This window comes from Echinops telfairi, unplaced genomic scaffold (assembly GCF_000313985.2).
Source record: "Echinops telfairi isolate 266 unplaced genomic scaffold, ASM31398v2 ScPeMD7_25;HRSCAF=90, whole genome shotgun sequence".
Classification (NCBI taxonomy): Eukaryota; Metazoa; Chordata; class Mammalia; order Afrosoricida; family Tenrecidae; genus Echinops; species Echinops telfairi.
This window is the reverse complement of record NW_022103922.1, coordinates 19197551-19215206: the sequence shown is the minus strand read 5'-3', so window position 1 is coordinate 19215206 and position 17656 is coordinate 19197551. Positions and strand designations below refer to the sequence as shown.

Sequence of the window (17656 nt, the reverse complement as noted above, 5' to 3'; positions counted from 1 at the left end):
GAGAAAATGTTTTGAGAAACGATGTACATATGCGCTTTACACAATTGATGTGTGTATGGATTGGGATAACAGTTGTATGAGCCCCTAATAAAATGCTAAAATAAATAAATAAATAAATAAGATCTAAAAAAAAATTATCAAGGGTTTACGAGGGAGGGGGGAGCAGGTAAGGGGGGGAAATGAGCTGATATCAGGGGCTTAAGTGGAACACATGTTTTGAGAATGATGAGGGCATTGAATGTACCAATGTGCTTTACAAAATTGATGTATGTATGGATTGTGATGAGTTGTATGAGCCCTTAATAAAACGATTGAAAAAAAGAGTAGCACCCGCCCTCTGTGATAAGGGTATCTGTAGGAGTCCAACTCTCATGCATCTAGCTTTTCATGTGGGATCATTTGTTTATCTCTCTCAAGATTCTTTCATTTTTAGGATTAGTATGCAAAATTATTTACTCCCTTCTTTACACATTAGCCTAGTGCAGGGGTCCTCAAACTATGGCCTGGGGGCCACATGCAGCCCGCCTAGGACATTTATCTGGCCTGCTGGGTGTTTTTGCCCGTTTTGTTTTTTACTTCAAATAAGATATGTGCAGTGTGCATAGGAATTTGTTCAGTTTTTGTTTTAAACTGTAGTCGCTCCTCCAACAGGTCTGAGAGACAGTGAACTGGCCCTGTTTAAAAAGTTTGAGGACCCCTGGTAGTGAGTCCATTGAGAATGTGGACCTCTAGCTGATGTTTAGTAATTCATTCCTTTATTTAATACACTTCTCCATTGCTTAATTGTACTTGACTGAACTCAACTTTACAGATATATTAAAAGGAAAATACCTGCTTTCTCACAGGTTGGTGTCTGATTAGCTGAAATTCAATCATGTTAGCCTTGGTGTCCTTTTAGCATTGTTGTTTCTCGGTTAGGAGATGAGTTTGATATTTAAAAAAAAATTAACTGAGTTTTTTTGTACATAATTCTAAGGCTCCTATTTTTGTTTTTAAGATTTTGTTGGCCTCCATTTGACCACAAACGTGATGCGGAATACCGGAAACATTGTTGCGAGTGGTTAAAGAAAATTTCTGTAAGTATTATTTTTCTGAAAGATAGTGCAAACTTGAAGTTAAAAAAAAGAGTACATGAACTCTTTAGAAGTAAAATCTTGTTCATGCTTTTATGCTAAAAGTATAAGTAAAACCAAACCAAAAACTCACTGCCATTGAGTTGATTCTGACTCATAATCAAGGAGCCTATAAATCATTTACGTGAAGAGCTGGCCTTCTCCCCTCTGAGTGGCTGGTGGGTTTGAACCACCAACCTTGTGGTTAGTGGATCAGTGCTTACTCGACAGCACCATGAGGCTGTGCTGTATCACTTTATGGTAGGATTCAAAAAAAATTAGAATTTCTCTAGGCAAAGCATCACTTTGCTCTATTCTTGGCTATCTTAACAATTCTGAATATGTTAAGTTACAATATGCACCAAGCATTTTGCTAGGTGCTTGGTTTCCAAAGCTGAATCGGACCGGAGCGTACATGTCATTGTTAACTGAAGTCCTCAGACTTCTGGCAGTGATTGGCCATGCTAAGTCTTTCCTTTGTAGCTGTTTCTAACAAAGTAGGGAAAGGGTCCAGCCCAGATTTTTCTCTTTTTTTGAACAAATTTTAGTTTATTCAACAATTTTTTGGCATATATTCACATAGCATACAATTCAATAGTTTAGATAAAATTTTTCTTTATTTTTAATTTTTAAAAACATTTTATTGGCATATAATTCACATATCATACAATTTAATCATTCAATCATTAAGAAGGATGGGGCAATCATCAACACAATCAATTTCACAACATTTTTCCTCTTACTCATTTTTAGAGCCCCATTTCCTCACCCGACCCCCAACCTTCCCTGAAGAACACCCTCTAAAAACAAAAAGGTTTGTGTTAACAGTATCTATGATTATAGACAGACACATTTCCTGTGCTTTTCTCCAAATGAAGCCTGGGTCATTATTCTTAATAACTAGCAATTCACTAGTAATCATAAACACCACTACAGTTTACATCCTTTAAATCTCCTTTATGTAAAAATACCACTTTTATTACTAATTTTTGAAATGACAAAAGTGTTGGTTAACTTTGTGTCTCGGCGTCAGAGAACAAGATCAGTAAGCTGAAGATGACAGAAAGGAAGACCCTGGGTCCGTGATGGTGTTGAGCATAAGTCAGAGGGATCTGGACACCAACTAGCGATTACAAACAAGATCCTGTTGGCGGTTTGTTTGAGGCTGCTGACTTCTTGGCATTGTTTTTGTTGTGTGCTTGTAGGCTGAGGGGGCTTCAGTGGCCAGAGCACACCTTTAAGCAGTTACAAGTTTACAAGTGCTTAGAGGCTCTTGGACATCTTCAGCTTTTGCTTCAGTAGGCTTTTAATCCTGCATACCTTCTCCTTTAAATGATTTTAAAATTCAGTTGAACATGATACATATTTTTCATTGTGGCAAAAAGCCATTCTATCAGTTTGTGTAGTTGCTTCACAAATGCTGTTGGCTGAGCCTGTGGGCTAAGGACATAGTCTCAGGGGTCAGTGAAGTCAGTTGGCATCACATAATCCACAAGACAATATTCTACATCTTACTTTGGTTAATAGTGCTGTGGTCTTAACATTCGTGACTATTAGTCACCGTTAATCTCTCTTTGTGTGGAAGAAAAAAAGTGATGAAAACTGAAGACACCTGAAAGCAGTTAGTCCAGTGACCCAGTGTACCAGACGAACATTCAGAATCGTTGGTAATGGTAGCCAGGATCACAGTAGAAGGGCCTGAACAGAGAGGAGAAAAACGTGGAACAAACTCAAAATAAACAGACAAGGTATACTGGTTGGTTAGAGACAGTGGAAAACCCAAGGCTGTGGCCCTTGGTCACCCTGCAGGTCTAGAACCGAACTCTCTCCTGTGGCTCAGTATTCAGCCAAGCAATAGGCTGATAAGGGAAACAATAACACTAGTGAGGTATGCACACCTTAGAATGGGTGGGAATCTTTTTCCTGCCAAGGACCATTTGCGTATTTATAACATCATTCTTGGGCTGTACTGAGCAAACATTTTAACTCGCCCCTAATGCGATGGAGCTCCAGTGGTGTAGTGGTTATGCTTTGCAATGCTAACCACAGGTCTGCTCTGGGGGAGAAAGAAGGCGTTCTCCTCCCGGGAAGGTTACAGACACCCTCAAGGCCAATTGTACCCTGTCCTTTAGAGTAGCTGTGAGTCAGAATTGACTAGAGGCTGTGAGTTTGATTTTTTTTTTGTGATGGGTGAAATTGTTTGCCCACTCTGCTTCTCTCTGGTGAGGCATGTGGTGTTAGTTGGTATTGATGATTTCATGGACCTTATTCGGCCGCGGGCGGGATAGTCCCCACCCCTGCCATAGGATAATGAAACATTTGCGATGAAGAGAACAGCATTCACTGAAGGACAGCATTCTGAAGGGTTAGGAAAGCAGGAAGCGAGCGAAGGAAATGGCATCGGTATCGTTAATGCGTCACAGAGGGGGTTGCAGTCAGTGTGATGAAACAACGCATGTGAATTGTGGAGTGGAAAACGGATCAGCTCCTTAAACCTACATTCACCCAAATCACAAGAAAAAGGTTAAAAAAAAATGTGGGTGCGGTCAAGTTGCTTCTGACCCATGGCACATCATGTGACAGAGTAGATCTGCCTCGTGGGGTTTTCTTGGCTGGAATCTTTACGGAGGCACGTCACCAGGACTTCTCTTTCTCCTTGGTGGCTGCAGTGAGGGTGTAACCCATCGACGTGTGGGTCAGTACCGGGGTGCTTAGAGATTGTACCACCAGAGCCCTCTCACTTTCTCAGTCAGAATTATGTAAATACAAGGTCTTATTGCTAATCTACTCTTGACATTGTTTCTTTCCTCCCTAGGCTGAGTGTGGAGGTAGCTTCCCTCAAGTTGTCGGTTCCCTGTTTATGTCTCCTGGTGGTCCGAAGTTTGTCCATCTGATGTATCACTTTGCAAAATACGTGGCAATAAAATATGTTAAAACTTGTTCTAAAAGTAAGTTGAGTTTATAGTAGGGCTATTTCCCTTACCCTTATAGTCATTACAGTTTATGATCTGTGAAGAGATTGTAATGAAGCAAGGTGAATGAATGTACCTCAAAAGCAAATACTGAAATACTGCTGGGGCTGTTGGTTGGAACCCTTGCATAATGAGCGTTCGTGTTGTTAGGTGCCATCGAGCTGGTCTGACTCAGCGACCCGAAGCACAAGAGCGGAGCATACTTAAGTAGGCAGGTTATTTTATTATGCTCTAATTCAGAAACTTCCTAAAAAGGTTACTGAGCAAATATATTTTAGACTGTGGATTAGTCTCTATTGCTTATTTGTGCTTTGTAACACTTTACAAAATGAAAACCTACAGGCCTCGGGAAAACGGGAAATGGGCCAGGTATTGATTGAGCTCTGCAGGTCATAGTATGTTGGCCCCTGCTCTCATTGTACTGAATGTAGAATGGAATATATTTAAGATTTATTTTTGTTACTGTTGGCTTAAAAAAAATTCACTTTTAAATTTGTGTTTTAAGGGGGGTTAGCAATCAGTTAATTCACAGACACAAAAAATTGACTTTCACACTAAACCTTTACAGTATGATAATTGTAGCTTATTAATTATGCTTTGTTTCACTGGTTTATGCTTGTAAAGCAGAGAACATACAAAGGCGTTGAAGCAATACACCCTGTCCATCAGCCATTGCTGACATTTTGCTATAATTCCTTTGAGGTGTTTTTAGTACATGTATTTATACATTTTATTTATCTTGAATAAGTAATATAGCCTCCTGACTCAAAAATAAGGAAAAAGGTTTCCTTCCAACTCTGTTCTCTAGCTACTTAGTTCCTTCCTTGAGGTAACCTGTGTTTATAATCAGTAAAACAAGGAAATATGGCGGGCTTCCTAAAATTTATAGAAACATGGCATTATTTTCACTTCCATTTTTCCATAAGCTTGAAGTCCCCTCATATGCATGCTTTTTTCTTTTTCTTTTTTTAAACTATAAGCAATATTTTATCAACTTTTTGTAGGGAGTTGGAAGCATAATCTGTAAGCAGGACAACAGACTGCAAAAAGATGACTTTTCAGTGTTGTAATTGTAACGCTGACATTGAAAATGCTGGGATGTTTTTGCAGTCCTTTGAGTGAATGTGAAAATTGGCCTCGGGCTCATGGGTGTGTAACTGCAGGGCAGTCCTATGCTGGTTAATGCGGTAGCCAGGGATTGCTGGAGAAGGGGAGGTGTCTCCAGGGTCTCCTGTCCTCTTGGGTCTCATGAGGAGGGAAAGTAAACCCGGAGCAGCAATGCCAACAATACGTTCTCGCGTCAGTGCTTTCCACTGAGGTCTTTCTCTCTTGTGAAAAGAACGGCTGCTCACACATAAAATGTGTGGTTGAGACATTGGGTTCTGAATGGACCGCACATCTTGGGCAAATTAAGTTTTTTCCCAATGTCCTTTTTAAATCGTGTACTGAAAATAAGTCTGCGTTTTTAGCAATTGTATTTTGTGTTTGTGTGAATGGCATATTGGTGTGCAAGGAATTGGTTACGTGCGGTTAATTTAATGTTTTAAAATTAATAAAAATTCAACACTGCTACGTAATTGTTTGGAAGTCTGTTTGCTATGATGTTGTTTGTGTTCAGTTGCAGATTCTCAGGTATACTTTACGGATACATTTAATGTGAAGCAACAAAATTTGCACAAATGCATTGCCAGATGTCATATAGCCCGTAACAGATTTTTCCAAATTTTGCAAAGACAGGATTGTGTGACCCGAAAATATCAAGAAAACGCACAGTAAGTAATACTTTGACAGTGAGAAAATGAAAATGCGATCCTGCTGAACAAATGTCACCTCTAGAACTTCTGTGGAAATAATGCACACTACCTACTTAAACTTGGTTCAGTGCCTGACTAGAGTCGGAAGGTGATGGTTTGCACTCACCCAGAGGTGCCTCTGAAGAGAGTCCTGGTGATCGTAGAACTCATAGCCTTGAAAGCCCATGGAGCTGATGGGCTCTGCATGCGGGGGCCACCGGGTGGGGATCCTCGCTGCCCTAACTAACCACTTCGACTAAGACACTTCAAAGCAGTGGCTACTATTTTTCTAAGTTTGACGTCTTAAGAGCTTCGCAGTGAAATGTTTGAAAACTTTAGATGTGCTGTAAGTGAAAATTAGGAGAAAAGAGGGGGGGAAATCAAAAATTAAATTTTCTTTTTTTTTTTTAAGTGTAAAAACTTTATTAGACAGACGACCGAAAAGTGGGTGAAGGGAGACATCGGACTGGGCAAGATAACGACAAAATACCAATTGATAAACTATCAAGGGCTCATGAGGGAGGGGGGAGCGGGGAGGGAGGGGAAAAATGAGGACCTAATGTCAGGGGTTTAGGTGGAGAGAAAATGTTTTGAGAATGATGTACAAATACGCTTTACACAATTGATGTGTGTATGGATCGCGATAACAGTTGTATGAGCCCCTAATAAAATGTTTTAAAAAAAAAAAGTTGTATGAGCCCCTAATAAAATGATTAAAAAAAAAAACTTTATTAGAGAGCGTGCGCATGCGCACACACACCCACCTACCTGTGGATAAGACAGAGCACCTGGCCATAGGGCCTACAGAAGTCAGGGAGAGGCTGCAGCTTTGAACGAAAAATTAAATTTTCATATGAGCTTTTGTATTTAAAAAAAAAATATTCTTTTGTTGTTGTTGGGTACCATCGAGTCGGTTCTGATCCACAGTGACCCTGTGTCCAGTAGAACCAAACGCTGCCTGGTCCCGCGCTGACCTCACAGTTATTCCTCTGCTGAGTCCCTTGCTGCAGCCCCTGTCAGCCCAGCTCGTCGAGGGCCTTCTGCTCTTCCCCTGAGCCTCTATTCTTTTACAGCTGTGCCCAGACTCACTGCCAGCAAGGCGATTCTATCTCATCAGACTCCTGCACAGGGCTTCCACAACCAGGTCTTATTTACTTATTTATTTAATCGTTTTATTAGGGGCTCATATGACTCTTATCACAATCCATACATCAATTGTGTAAAGCACATTTGTACATTCATTGCCGTCGCACGACCAAATCTTTATAGGAGCAGACAAGACAGTGTCATCTTTATCCAGCATATCCCAAGGGATGGGTTTGAACTGGCAATCTTAACAGTTAGCACTCTAACACCTGACCCACAGTGTACCAAATCTTTAATTGCCATTTATTATATTTTGCATCCTTTTTTAAGTGGTTGCATACATTTTCCATTTTGATGTAACTTTTTTAAAAATCATTTTATTAGGGGCTCATACAACTCATCACAATCCATACACACATCAATTATGTATAGCGCATTTGTACAGTCATTGCCTGCATCATTCTCAAAACATTGATGTAACCATTTTGATGTCACTATTTTTATGTCTAATAATCTGTTGAGGATATATACATGTTAACATTAAGTAGATCTTTTGTCAAATAGATAATCCATTATTTCATACTGTTTTATATTAGTTTAACAATTTGACTAGCTAAAAATTGCTTTGTTTACACCATGTGCCAGATTTAATGCTAGAGCATTAAACAAGGCAGGCATGCTTCTTACTCTAGGAGTCGATTTTGTCCAATTTTTTTTTTAAACAATTATGGACAATTGCAGTAAGGTAACTTTTAAAATACTGTGTTGCTTTTATTAAAGCCACAAAATCCTTAAAAATGGTTTTAAAACCGAAATGTGGCTCAACTGCTTTAGATAATGTGTAAATGTAGGTATGTGAGACAAAGAGAGCCAAAGTACTCTTATTGATGCCAGCATTTTTACTCCAGAGAAGTTATAGTGCGCAGGAGTCACAGTCCCCTCTCAATAGAAGCTTACCCAGTGACACCTGTGGTGAAAGCAGTGTCCTTGGGAGGGAGGGCAGGGCCATGTAGCTGGCTGCCTGCTGGGTCTGCTCGGAAGAGGAGCCCCAGAAGCTTTGAGCAAAGGTATAAAAAGGCAGCGATAGCAAAATGAGCTCTACTAGTGAATTGTAGTGGAATTCGTTGATAATTGTGGATCCAGCCCACATCTGGATGGGTCATAAGGGACAGTTGTGTAATTGAAGGAAAGAAAGTAAGAGACAGACAAAAGTTTTGGGGTGCTCACCTCCATTGTATCTGGAACCAGGTGTAGGGGAGAGAGAAAATGTATCCTTATATCAACTTATATAGTCTTGGGGCATGCAAACCCCCATAATTACAGGTAACCACATACATAACAAAGTGGGCTGTACCCTAACCTTAGAAGCCCCTGAGTTCATTGGAGGAGTAAACCTAACGCCAGTGCTGGGGGGACCTAAAGGGGAGTGGCTGTCCCCTGAGCAGAGAGAGCAAGAGCAACATGTCAGCTTCTATAGATGAAGCTGCTGGCCAGGTAGCTACCAGCCATGTGCACGCAAGAGGTAACTTTAAGGTAGCACTCTTGTGGGAGTATATTGGGGAAATTAATCTTATGAGCATGTGATTGGGACTCATCTCTAATTCACAAGTGTGAAAGCCTCCCTCCACCCGAATCCTGGCCTCCCAGGCGGCTTAAATATGAATATAAAGAATTTGTCTGCCTACCCTCTCTTCCTGTTCCTTTGTTTCCCACAGATGATTTGTTTGTTTTTGGCAGATTGTCTGTTAAGCGATTACGAGAATTGAGAGCAGAATGTGTAGTACTGCAAAACCACCTTAAAAAGTAAGTAGCTCTTAGAACTGAAAGTCTCTTTAGATAGTAAACACCTGCATTTTACAGGTGAAGAAATAGTTTCCTGAAAACATAAAAATAATATGTAACTAGCACAATACTGATAGGGCTAGAACACATTTCTTACGTCTAGCCCAGTTCTCTTTGGAATGCTTTGTTGTTGCTTGGAGCTGGAATTTTATTTCTGTGTTTCGTTGGAGTGGTTGTTATTGGGTGAGTTTGCAGATCAGTTAGCTCTTCAGATGTTACATTTCCATATGCTTTTCTGATCACTAACTAGGTTATTACATTTTTGACTAGAATGGAACCCTATGAGGACCAAAGTAATCTACAAGAGAAAGTTCAAAAGGTGAGACAATTTATCAAGGGAGACTCCAAATCTCTATTCTTTTTACAATATGCAGTGTTTGCTCTTTTAGACCTTATAATCTCTCTTCTTGCCATTTCTTGTTGTAGCACTATCATTATATTACTAATTTTTAACTTGGCATAGGTGGTATTCAGATGCAAAGGCATCAACAGAGTGCCTTTCCTACTCTTGAATATACTGGGGAAAAACGAGTCTATGCTTTATGAGATTTAATAGAAGTATTTTTAGGTATGGTTGAATTAAAAATCTTTCCTGCCAGCACAACAAATTGGGCTTGCTTGGAACTTTATGGATCTAAATACAATATATATTAACTGAATGGGAGCTAGTAAGCAGGGGAGAAAAATGTGGTGACTTTGCGGCTGGCTAGGGAAGAAACAGGAATGATCTGAATCCTGCAGAGCCTAGCTTTGCTGTCGGGCAGAAGTGCTTTCTAGGCCTTCCTTTGGCCTGGATGAATCCTCCTCAAGCTCATTGTTCTAAGTCTGTGATCACCAGGCCGCTTTGGGTAGTGCTTTGTCTTCACTGGCTGGAAAAAGTGAGTTCCCTCTTTGGGAAATAGTTGTTTATTCAGCCACTATTGATCACTTGCTATTGACAAGAGTTGGTCTCGATTCTGGGACCAGGAAGCAGGAGCCACTCCTTTTGTGGCACTTCCAGGTAGTGAGTGTGCACCTTCCTATTGCTGGATGCAGTAGCTCTGATTGTAAATTTAATACGCCGGCATTAACCTTCCTAATCTCTGCTGAGCTTGAGTCATAACAGTTTCCCTGAGCCCTGCTGTTTCTGAGTCACTGACAAGATCAAATTTTTAGACTTGAAAAATCTGGAGCATTGTAAATTCATCTAGGTCATGTCATCTGGTGGCACCTTTAACTTGCCGTCCAGTGAGTCTTCCTATGAGGATTTTACTTCACCCTGGAGCACTGCTGTTAGAGAGATTTAATATTTCAGGCATGCCAGGGGAAGACAGACATTGGCTTGGGTTTGGTTGTCCTATTTATCTACCTCTTTCTTCTCTTGGTAAGTTTTACTAACGCATTCAGCGCAGACAGAAAAGTGCAAACACACTAAGTGTATAGCTGGATGAATTGTCACAGAGTAAACACATACATGTAACCAGCTTCAATTTAAGAAACCACATTTCCAGCACCCTAGACCTGCCCTCAAGCCTCCTTTCATTTATAGCCCTTTCTCTTCAAGTGTAAACAGTCCTGAGCCCTTACAGCAAGCAAAGGTTAGTTTTTCAATTTCTATAGATAGAAATACATAGAATGTGTTTGCTCAATATATGCTCATGTGTAAACTTTCACTCGACATGTTTGTGCTGTTTTTCATGCTATTGAGTGTAGTGTAATATGACTGTCTTACTGCTCGATGATGGTTTCACATATGCATAAAGCATAGTTTACCCTTTTGACTGAATACCCAATCCACTCATTTGAACCTTTGGGCAGTTTCCGGTTTTTCACTATTACAAATAATAGTACTGTGACTATTCTTGGACTTGGGTTTTAGTGGACATACATGTTAGTATTTGCCAAAGATTCGTTGACTTTTGGGAAGCAGGCTTTTTCATACTTTAAACATTTCTGAAACTTAAATGACTCTTAAAATTGTTACATAATATCCTGTCTTTCAACCCACCCCCCCAATCATTTATTTTATCCCTTCAAAATCTTCATTAGCTTAATGGCATATCAAAATACAGGAAATGTTAGTTGTCTGTTGGTATAATATAAGCCTGCTTAGATTTGCTTTGGAAATTGTAATGAGCTCGATTCTTACAAGAAATTGGACTTAAAATGCCTTTTTAACGTCATGTTACTTAACACTACTTTAAGACTACTAAAATACAATTGTTTAATTTTTCGTTCAGAAATTATTCCAGTGATAACTATTTGTTCCTCAGAAGGAGCATAAATTTATATCTTACTGTCTTTAGTGTATGCTGAGACTATGTTTAATATTTTCTTTTCGTCTGTTTTCCAAGGTTCGGTCATTGTGGGCCTTAGTGAATGAAATGATCGTGTTTTTGGAAAGAGAGAGAGAAGTGGTTGGTTCGGTTCTTAACCTTGTTAACCAGTACTCTTTAGATGGAACTGATATGTCCGTTAGTATCCCAAGGCTTTTACTCGATACAATTGAAAAGCAAGTGTGTCAGGTAAGCATTTGATAGTAAGAACAATTTCAAGTACCTGTTGTGATGGCTAGTGTTTTACTGTATCTGTTTTCATTACAATTAAAAAAAGAAAGCTGCAGAGAAAACATCTATTCCGTTATTTTATACTCGTGTGTTACATATTGCTTTTCTTCAGTGTTTTACTGCTTTCAGAATGTGTTGTGAGTATATCTAGTCATAGCTTTCATAAGGAAGGGTGCTTCTAAGGGCCCCGTCAACTTTCACTTACTGTCTGTGCCGTGCCATAGCAGGAAGATGACACCAGTCCTTCAGAACTTTTCAAGGAGACCAGCGATGCGCTCCTGATGGCCAAATGTTTTTTTGAAAATGCTTTGTTCTCCCCATGGCTGGTCTCTGTTTTCCCGCTGGTTTCCTTTTGATGATTTTTAACTGGAGGCATTCTTCATGGTTCCTTGAGGGCTCCCTTTTCCTAGTACAGAGAGGACTGGTGGCACAGTGGGTCAGGTGTTCAGCAGTTTGTACCCACCAGCCTCTCTGCAGGAAGAAAGATCCAGCAGTCTGCTGCTACATAGATGCATAGCCTTGGAAACCCAGTGGGGCAATTTTCTCACTGTGCTCTGAGTCAGAATCAGCTAGAAAGGAGTGGGTTTTTTGCCCATTAGTCACATTCATTTCTACTGCACTAACCCATTTCTATGGCTTCAACCACCTCTTTTTTTTAATCGTTTTATTAGGGGCTCATACAACTCTTATCACAATCCATCCATACATCAATTGTGTAAAGCACATTTGTACATTCATTGCCCTCATCATTCTCAAAACATTTGCTCTCCACATAAGCCCCTGGCATCAGCTTCTCATTTTCCCCTCCCTCCCCGCTCCCCCCTCCTTTGTGAACCCTTGATAATTTATAAATTATTATTTTGTCATATCTTGCCCTGTCCGACGTCACCCTTCACCCACTTCTCTGTTGTCCATCCCCCAGGGAGGAGGTCACATGTAGATCCTTGTAATCTGTTTCCCCTTTCCAACCCACCCTCCCTCCACCCTCCCAGTATTGCCACTCACACCACTGGCCCTTAAGGGATCATCCGCCCCGGATTCCTTGTGTTTCCAGATCCTATCTGTACCAGTGTACATCCTCTGGTCTAGCCAGATTTGTAAGGTAGAATTGGGATCATGATAGTGGGTGGAGAGGAAGCATTTAGGAACTAGAGGAAAGTTGTATGTTTCATCGTTGCTGCATTGCACCCTGACTGGTTCATCTCCTCCCTGAGACCCTTCTGTAAGGGGATCTTCAGTGGCCTACAAATGGGCTTTGGGGTCTCCACTCTGTACTCCCGCCCATCATTCACTATGGTAAGATTTTTTTTTCTGATGCCTGATACCTGATCCCTTTGACACCTCTTGATCACACAGGCTGGTGTGCTTCTTCCATGTAGGCTTTGTTGCTTCTGAGCTAGATAGCCGCTTGATTACCTTCAAGCCTTAAGAACCCAGACGCTATATATTTTGATAGCTGGGCACTATTAGCTTTTTTCACCACATTTGCTTATGCACACATTTGTTTTCAGTGATCGGTCAACCACCTCTTTTATTATAGTAGTCCCACATTACTATCTCTTTTACCTTAACTGCCTGCTCATGGGATATTTCCATCTAGATAGCCCATATCTATTTTTGCTAGCAAACACCTGATTTACTAAGCATTAGCTGTATGCCAAGTATTGACAGGGTACAGGAAGTAGAATGATAAATTACTTTTTTTCCACTCCAAAGAACTTTCAGTTTAATGGGTGACATGGTAGGGACATAAGCCTCAGAGTGTGTAAAAACTTAAGACCTAGAAAATCGAATTTCTCCCAGAGATGGGCAGTTAAAATACATCAGTGAGCATCCTCATTCTAAGAAAACAGCGGTGGAAAGGTGAGGCATGATGAAACCTTTGGAAAAGTAGAGTGGAATTTCTGTGTGAAATCTATACTTTTTAAAATGCTGGTTGTGTGTTTAGGTGTTTTGAAAACTTCCAGATAAATCTGCAGAAGTGTGAATGCAGTCTTTAAAACAAACTCTCTGCCACTAAGTCAATGCCAACCCATAGCGGCCCTGTAGGGCAGGCTAGAACGCCCCTGTGGGAGAAAGCTCCATCTTCTGTACCTTTTGTTATAAAAAGAAAATTTGTGATGTTGCCCCAAACCTACTCTTTACCCTCAATCTTTATTCTGTTATTTGTCACATATCATGTTCTTTCACAGCAGTTGCTTATATTAGAAACAAAGTTTTCGGTGGGGGAAGGAATTTTTAAAAATTCTTTAAAGTAAACTTTATAATAATAAAATGCATAAATGTATTAGGTAGCAATTTATTTTAATCTTCACAATCTATAGCTTACTGCTTTTTTCCCCCCCTCCCTGAATCCTTAGTTGCACATAGGAAATGTCTATGAGGCTGGGAAGTTGAACCTCTTAACGATTATTCAGTTATTAAATGAAGTATTGAAAATAATGAAATCTGAACAGTGTCAGGCTGATCAAGCAAGACTATCAATAGATGTTCACTACCTTGAAAATGAGACCAAATTTCAGAGAAAAAGATTATCAGATCTGAAGCAAACAAGGTATGCCAGAAAGCTCGTCTGTTGTATTATGGGAGGATTAGGGGTGGTTTTGATAACTTACCTCAGCAAAGCTCATATATAGTTAGAATTCATTGGTGTAAATATTCCATTTACTCTGAAAAACCTTAATATCTGATCAACTCCCAAGAAAGATAAAAGAAGTAGAAAGGAAAATTAATGTAGTTTTCTCCTTATCTAGAAAAAAAACCCTTTTTTTTTTCCTAAGTGGTATCTTTAAGATATTGTAACTTTTATTTTTCCTTGGCTAATTTTTTTGGTGGGTTCTACTAAGCTAAAGTAGGCCTCGAAAGTTTTTTCTCTGAGCAGCAAGATTGGGAGCTTGGGGGAGGGCTGTCATGGGGAATGGGCCAACTAGTAGCAGAGCCTGAGTTTAGAGCTGGGAAAGGGTCTTGGGTGAGAAAGGTGTATGGGGAAATAACTTCTGATTGCTTCCTGGCCTTGAATGAGAGCAGGTCCTTTAAGCACTGAGTAAAGTTGACTCCACTTTGATTTGTATTTCCTTCCATTTAACTACAACCATCATTTGTTTCCTAAGTTTTACTGAATACCTTTTGATGTATATGTAATTTGGATACAATTTTTATTGCCATTATAGGTGTAAAATAAAAGAGAATCTCACGACCATAAGACAGTCTATTCTTGAGAAACAAGGAGACTGGCATAAAAAGTGGAAAGAATTTCTTGGTCTGTCTCCTTTCAATCTGATTACAAGCGTTACCCCAGTAAGTGACCCTGACTTCATATTGGGAAAGTAAGTAACCCCGACTGCCGCTAAGGCAGTGCCATTTCCTGGCTTATCATATCGCAGATGACCTGGAAATGTGTGGCATATACATGCTTGTAATCTTTGCATTTGAGTATAAAACTCAAGTGTTTTGATGGAGTACTTTTTCTGAATGTCTTGGACTATTCCATAGCTGCTGTTATGACTTGAGTGTCTAAACAGGAAACATTCCTCCTGGTGTGAAGTAGTTGGAGAACCAAGGAATCCCCTAATGTTGTTGCTAATATTGCACTCCTTAAGTTAAACTACAGTTACCATTGGCTAGTGTATATGTTTGGTAACTTTTTGTTGGGACCGAAAAATCAAAAATCCACTTGTCAATGAAGTTAGCAGTGTAATGGTGGTAGTGGGGGTAACGTGTAACCTTCATATTGTGGATTCTCTGTTTAAAGGCTGTGGATCTTTTGCCACCCATGTCTCCCTTGTCCTTTGATCCTGCCTCAGAAGAAGCCTATGCAACGAGTATTCTTTTTAAGTATCCTGCTTCACTTCCAGGTAAGTTGTTTATCTTTTTCTCTTTTAAACCTCCTTCTAATCTATTACTGACTGTGATAGTAGCTCCTTCCCATTGGCTTTTGTGTTAGTCTGGGTACTTTGGAGAAACAAATCTACAGAAACCAACCGAAAAGTGGTTGAAGGAAGACGTCGGACAGGGCAAGATATGACAAAATTACAATTTATAAATTATCAAGGGCTCATGAGGGAGGTGGGAGCGGGGAGGAAGGGGAAAAATGAGGACCTAATGCCGGGGGCTTAAGTGGAGAGGAAATGTTTTGAGAATGATGAGGGCAATGAATGTACAAAGGGCGCTTTACACAATTGATGTATGGATAGATTGTGATAGGAGTTGTATGAGCCCCTAATAAAATGATTTTACAAAAAAAGAGAGATTTAACAAATCATAAGATGGAGAGTTGATGTTTGTTTGACCTCTCCCTCATAGTAGTTTTTCTTTGTCTAGCCAGAGGTCAGATAAGGTCATGAAGTGGTTGGCTTGCAAACTTTCATAGGTGGGGTAACATATTCACAGGATTATAGGATTAAGGTGTAGGTGTCAGCTGAATTGTAGATCTAGAGCAGTGTCTGATACCAAAGTGAGGGCATTGATCGGAAAAAGTTGGGACCCTGAAACATGGGATGGGAATATATGGGCTGATGATCCAGAAGAGGAGAATATTGAGCCCCTAGAAACAATTGACCCACCGCAGTCAATAGATCCACCCCTCCCAGCTGGAGGTATTAATTCACTGTCAATGAAAGAAATCCACAGAAACTTATGTATGAGAGAGTTTATATAAAGGTTAAGTGCGCATCAAGAAAACATCCCAACCCAGTGCTGCCCAAACCCACAAGTCCAACAGTAACCCATTAACCCATATGTCCAACACCAATCCACAAAGTCCTCCTTCATCTCACAAAACAGATGCAATAATGCCGACTGCAGGAGGAAAGCTGAGTCAGTGAGCATTTAAGCATCTCAGCACTGGCAGGGGTCTCCACATGGCTGCTCCAGCACCCAGGGCTGCATCAGGGTAGGTTCATGTGGCTTCTCCTCAGGGATGTCTTGCAGGAAGTCAACCTTGCCAGCTAAAGCAGATAAACCGGCTAAGGCAGCTGCACCCTGGTCTACCATCAGAAAGCAAGAGACCGAGAACTAGAAAGGCGACACTCACTGAGCCACTTATCCCTCTTCCCTTCAATTAACCCCACATGTGTTTATTGGCCAGGTAGGCACAATAAACTAACTCAGCTTTTGTTCCCACATTTTCATTGTGGTAAAATACACATAACCAAGTTTATTTGCCCTGTACCACTCATTTTCGGTGGCATTTAGCAAACTTACATTGTGGATAACCAATTGCCCCCTCTGCCTAGTTGCAGAATTTCTTCCTCTTTTCAGAGGATACATCCCATGCTCATTACAGAGGGACGCCCCATTTCTCCCTCCTGCACCAGCCAACCATGTGGGCTCTCTGTCTCGAAGGTGTTGCCTCTGCTAGGTTGTTCACATAATCAGAGTCATACACTGTGTTACCTTTGTGTTTTGGCGTTTCTAACTAGTACCCATTTAAAACGGATCTTCCGTGTTGTAGCATGTACTAGCTCCTCTTTCTTTTCATTTTAAAATCATCTTGAGATATAATTCACATACCACACAATTCATCCATTGAAAGTGTCCAGTTTTTAATATAGCCATTGAGATCTGCAACCATCACCACAGTTGATTTTAGAATAATGTTAACACCTCTAAAAAATCCCTGTGCTTTTCAGTTACCATTTCTCCCACTTATGGTCAAATCCTCTTCCTGTGAATGGATATTGACCATCTAGTTTATTCCTGGGCCCATTGGTGACCATTTGAGTTGTTCCCAACTTGGGGCTATTATGAATAATACTGCAAAAAAAAAAATACTGCTATAAACACAAATGTACAATTTTTTACTGCTATAAACACAGATGTACAATTTTTTACTGCTATAAACACAAATGTGCAATTTTTTACTAGGAGAGTAATTGCTTGAATACCTATCACATGTGTCCACAAATTGACTTTTGTCACACTTGTGAATGTATGCATTTTTCCTCAACAAAGTATGTTGTAGACATTGTGTCACTTTACCCTTAGTTATTTCAGTACAACTTCCTTTAAAAATAAGGATATTTTATTCTCTTATATAAATACTATATTATCACACTGAGAAAATGATCAATAATCCTGTAATCATCTCATGTCCATTGTATAATCATTTCTTCAACTACCTTACTACTCACCTAAACCATAGCTCTACTACATCCAGTCGAGCCTCCTTTCAGTATTAGAGGGGCCTTTGTGTGTCCTTGCCGGAGGGCATCCTCTCCACTGCAGATCCTCCCTGTCCAAGTAGCCTGAGAGGCTCTGTGTGTGTGTGTGTGTGTGTGTGTGAGAGAGAGAGAGAGAGAGAGAGA

General features: G+C 40.2%; 1 protein-coding gene across 5 annotated transcripts in view; it reads left to right on the top strand.

Moving 5' to 3' along the window:
* HAUS6 (HAUS augmin like complex subunit 6) overlaps nucleotides 1–17656 on the top strand; it is a 41000-nt gene that overhangs the window by 6241 nt on the left and 17103 nt on the right. Inside the window, exons 3-11 of one of the 5 annotated variants that reach the window (XM_045289306.1) lie at nucleotides 998–1076; nucleotides 3928–4060; nucleotides 5703–5856; nucleotides 8701–8766; nucleotides 9076–9124; nucleotides 11139–11309; nucleotides 13712–13905; nucleotides 14522–14648; nucleotides 15103–15205. In XM_045289306.1, coding sequence (XP_045145241.1) covers nucleotides 998–1076; nucleotides 3928–4060; nucleotides 5703–5856; nucleotides 8701–8766; nucleotides 9076–9124; nucleotides 11139–11309; nucleotides 13712–13905; nucleotides 14522–14648; nucleotides 15103–15205 — 1076 coding nt within the window. Of the gene's footprint in view, nucleotides 1–997; nucleotides 1077–3927; nucleotides 4061–5702; nucleotides 5857–8678; nucleotides 8767–9075; nucleotides 9125–11138; nucleotides 11310–13711; nucleotides 13906–14521; nucleotides 14678–15102; nucleotides 15206–17656 lie in introns of those variants that run through there. The other 4 variants (XM_045289307.1, XM_045289308.1, XM_045289309.1 and 1 more) reach the window with 4 other exon arrangements.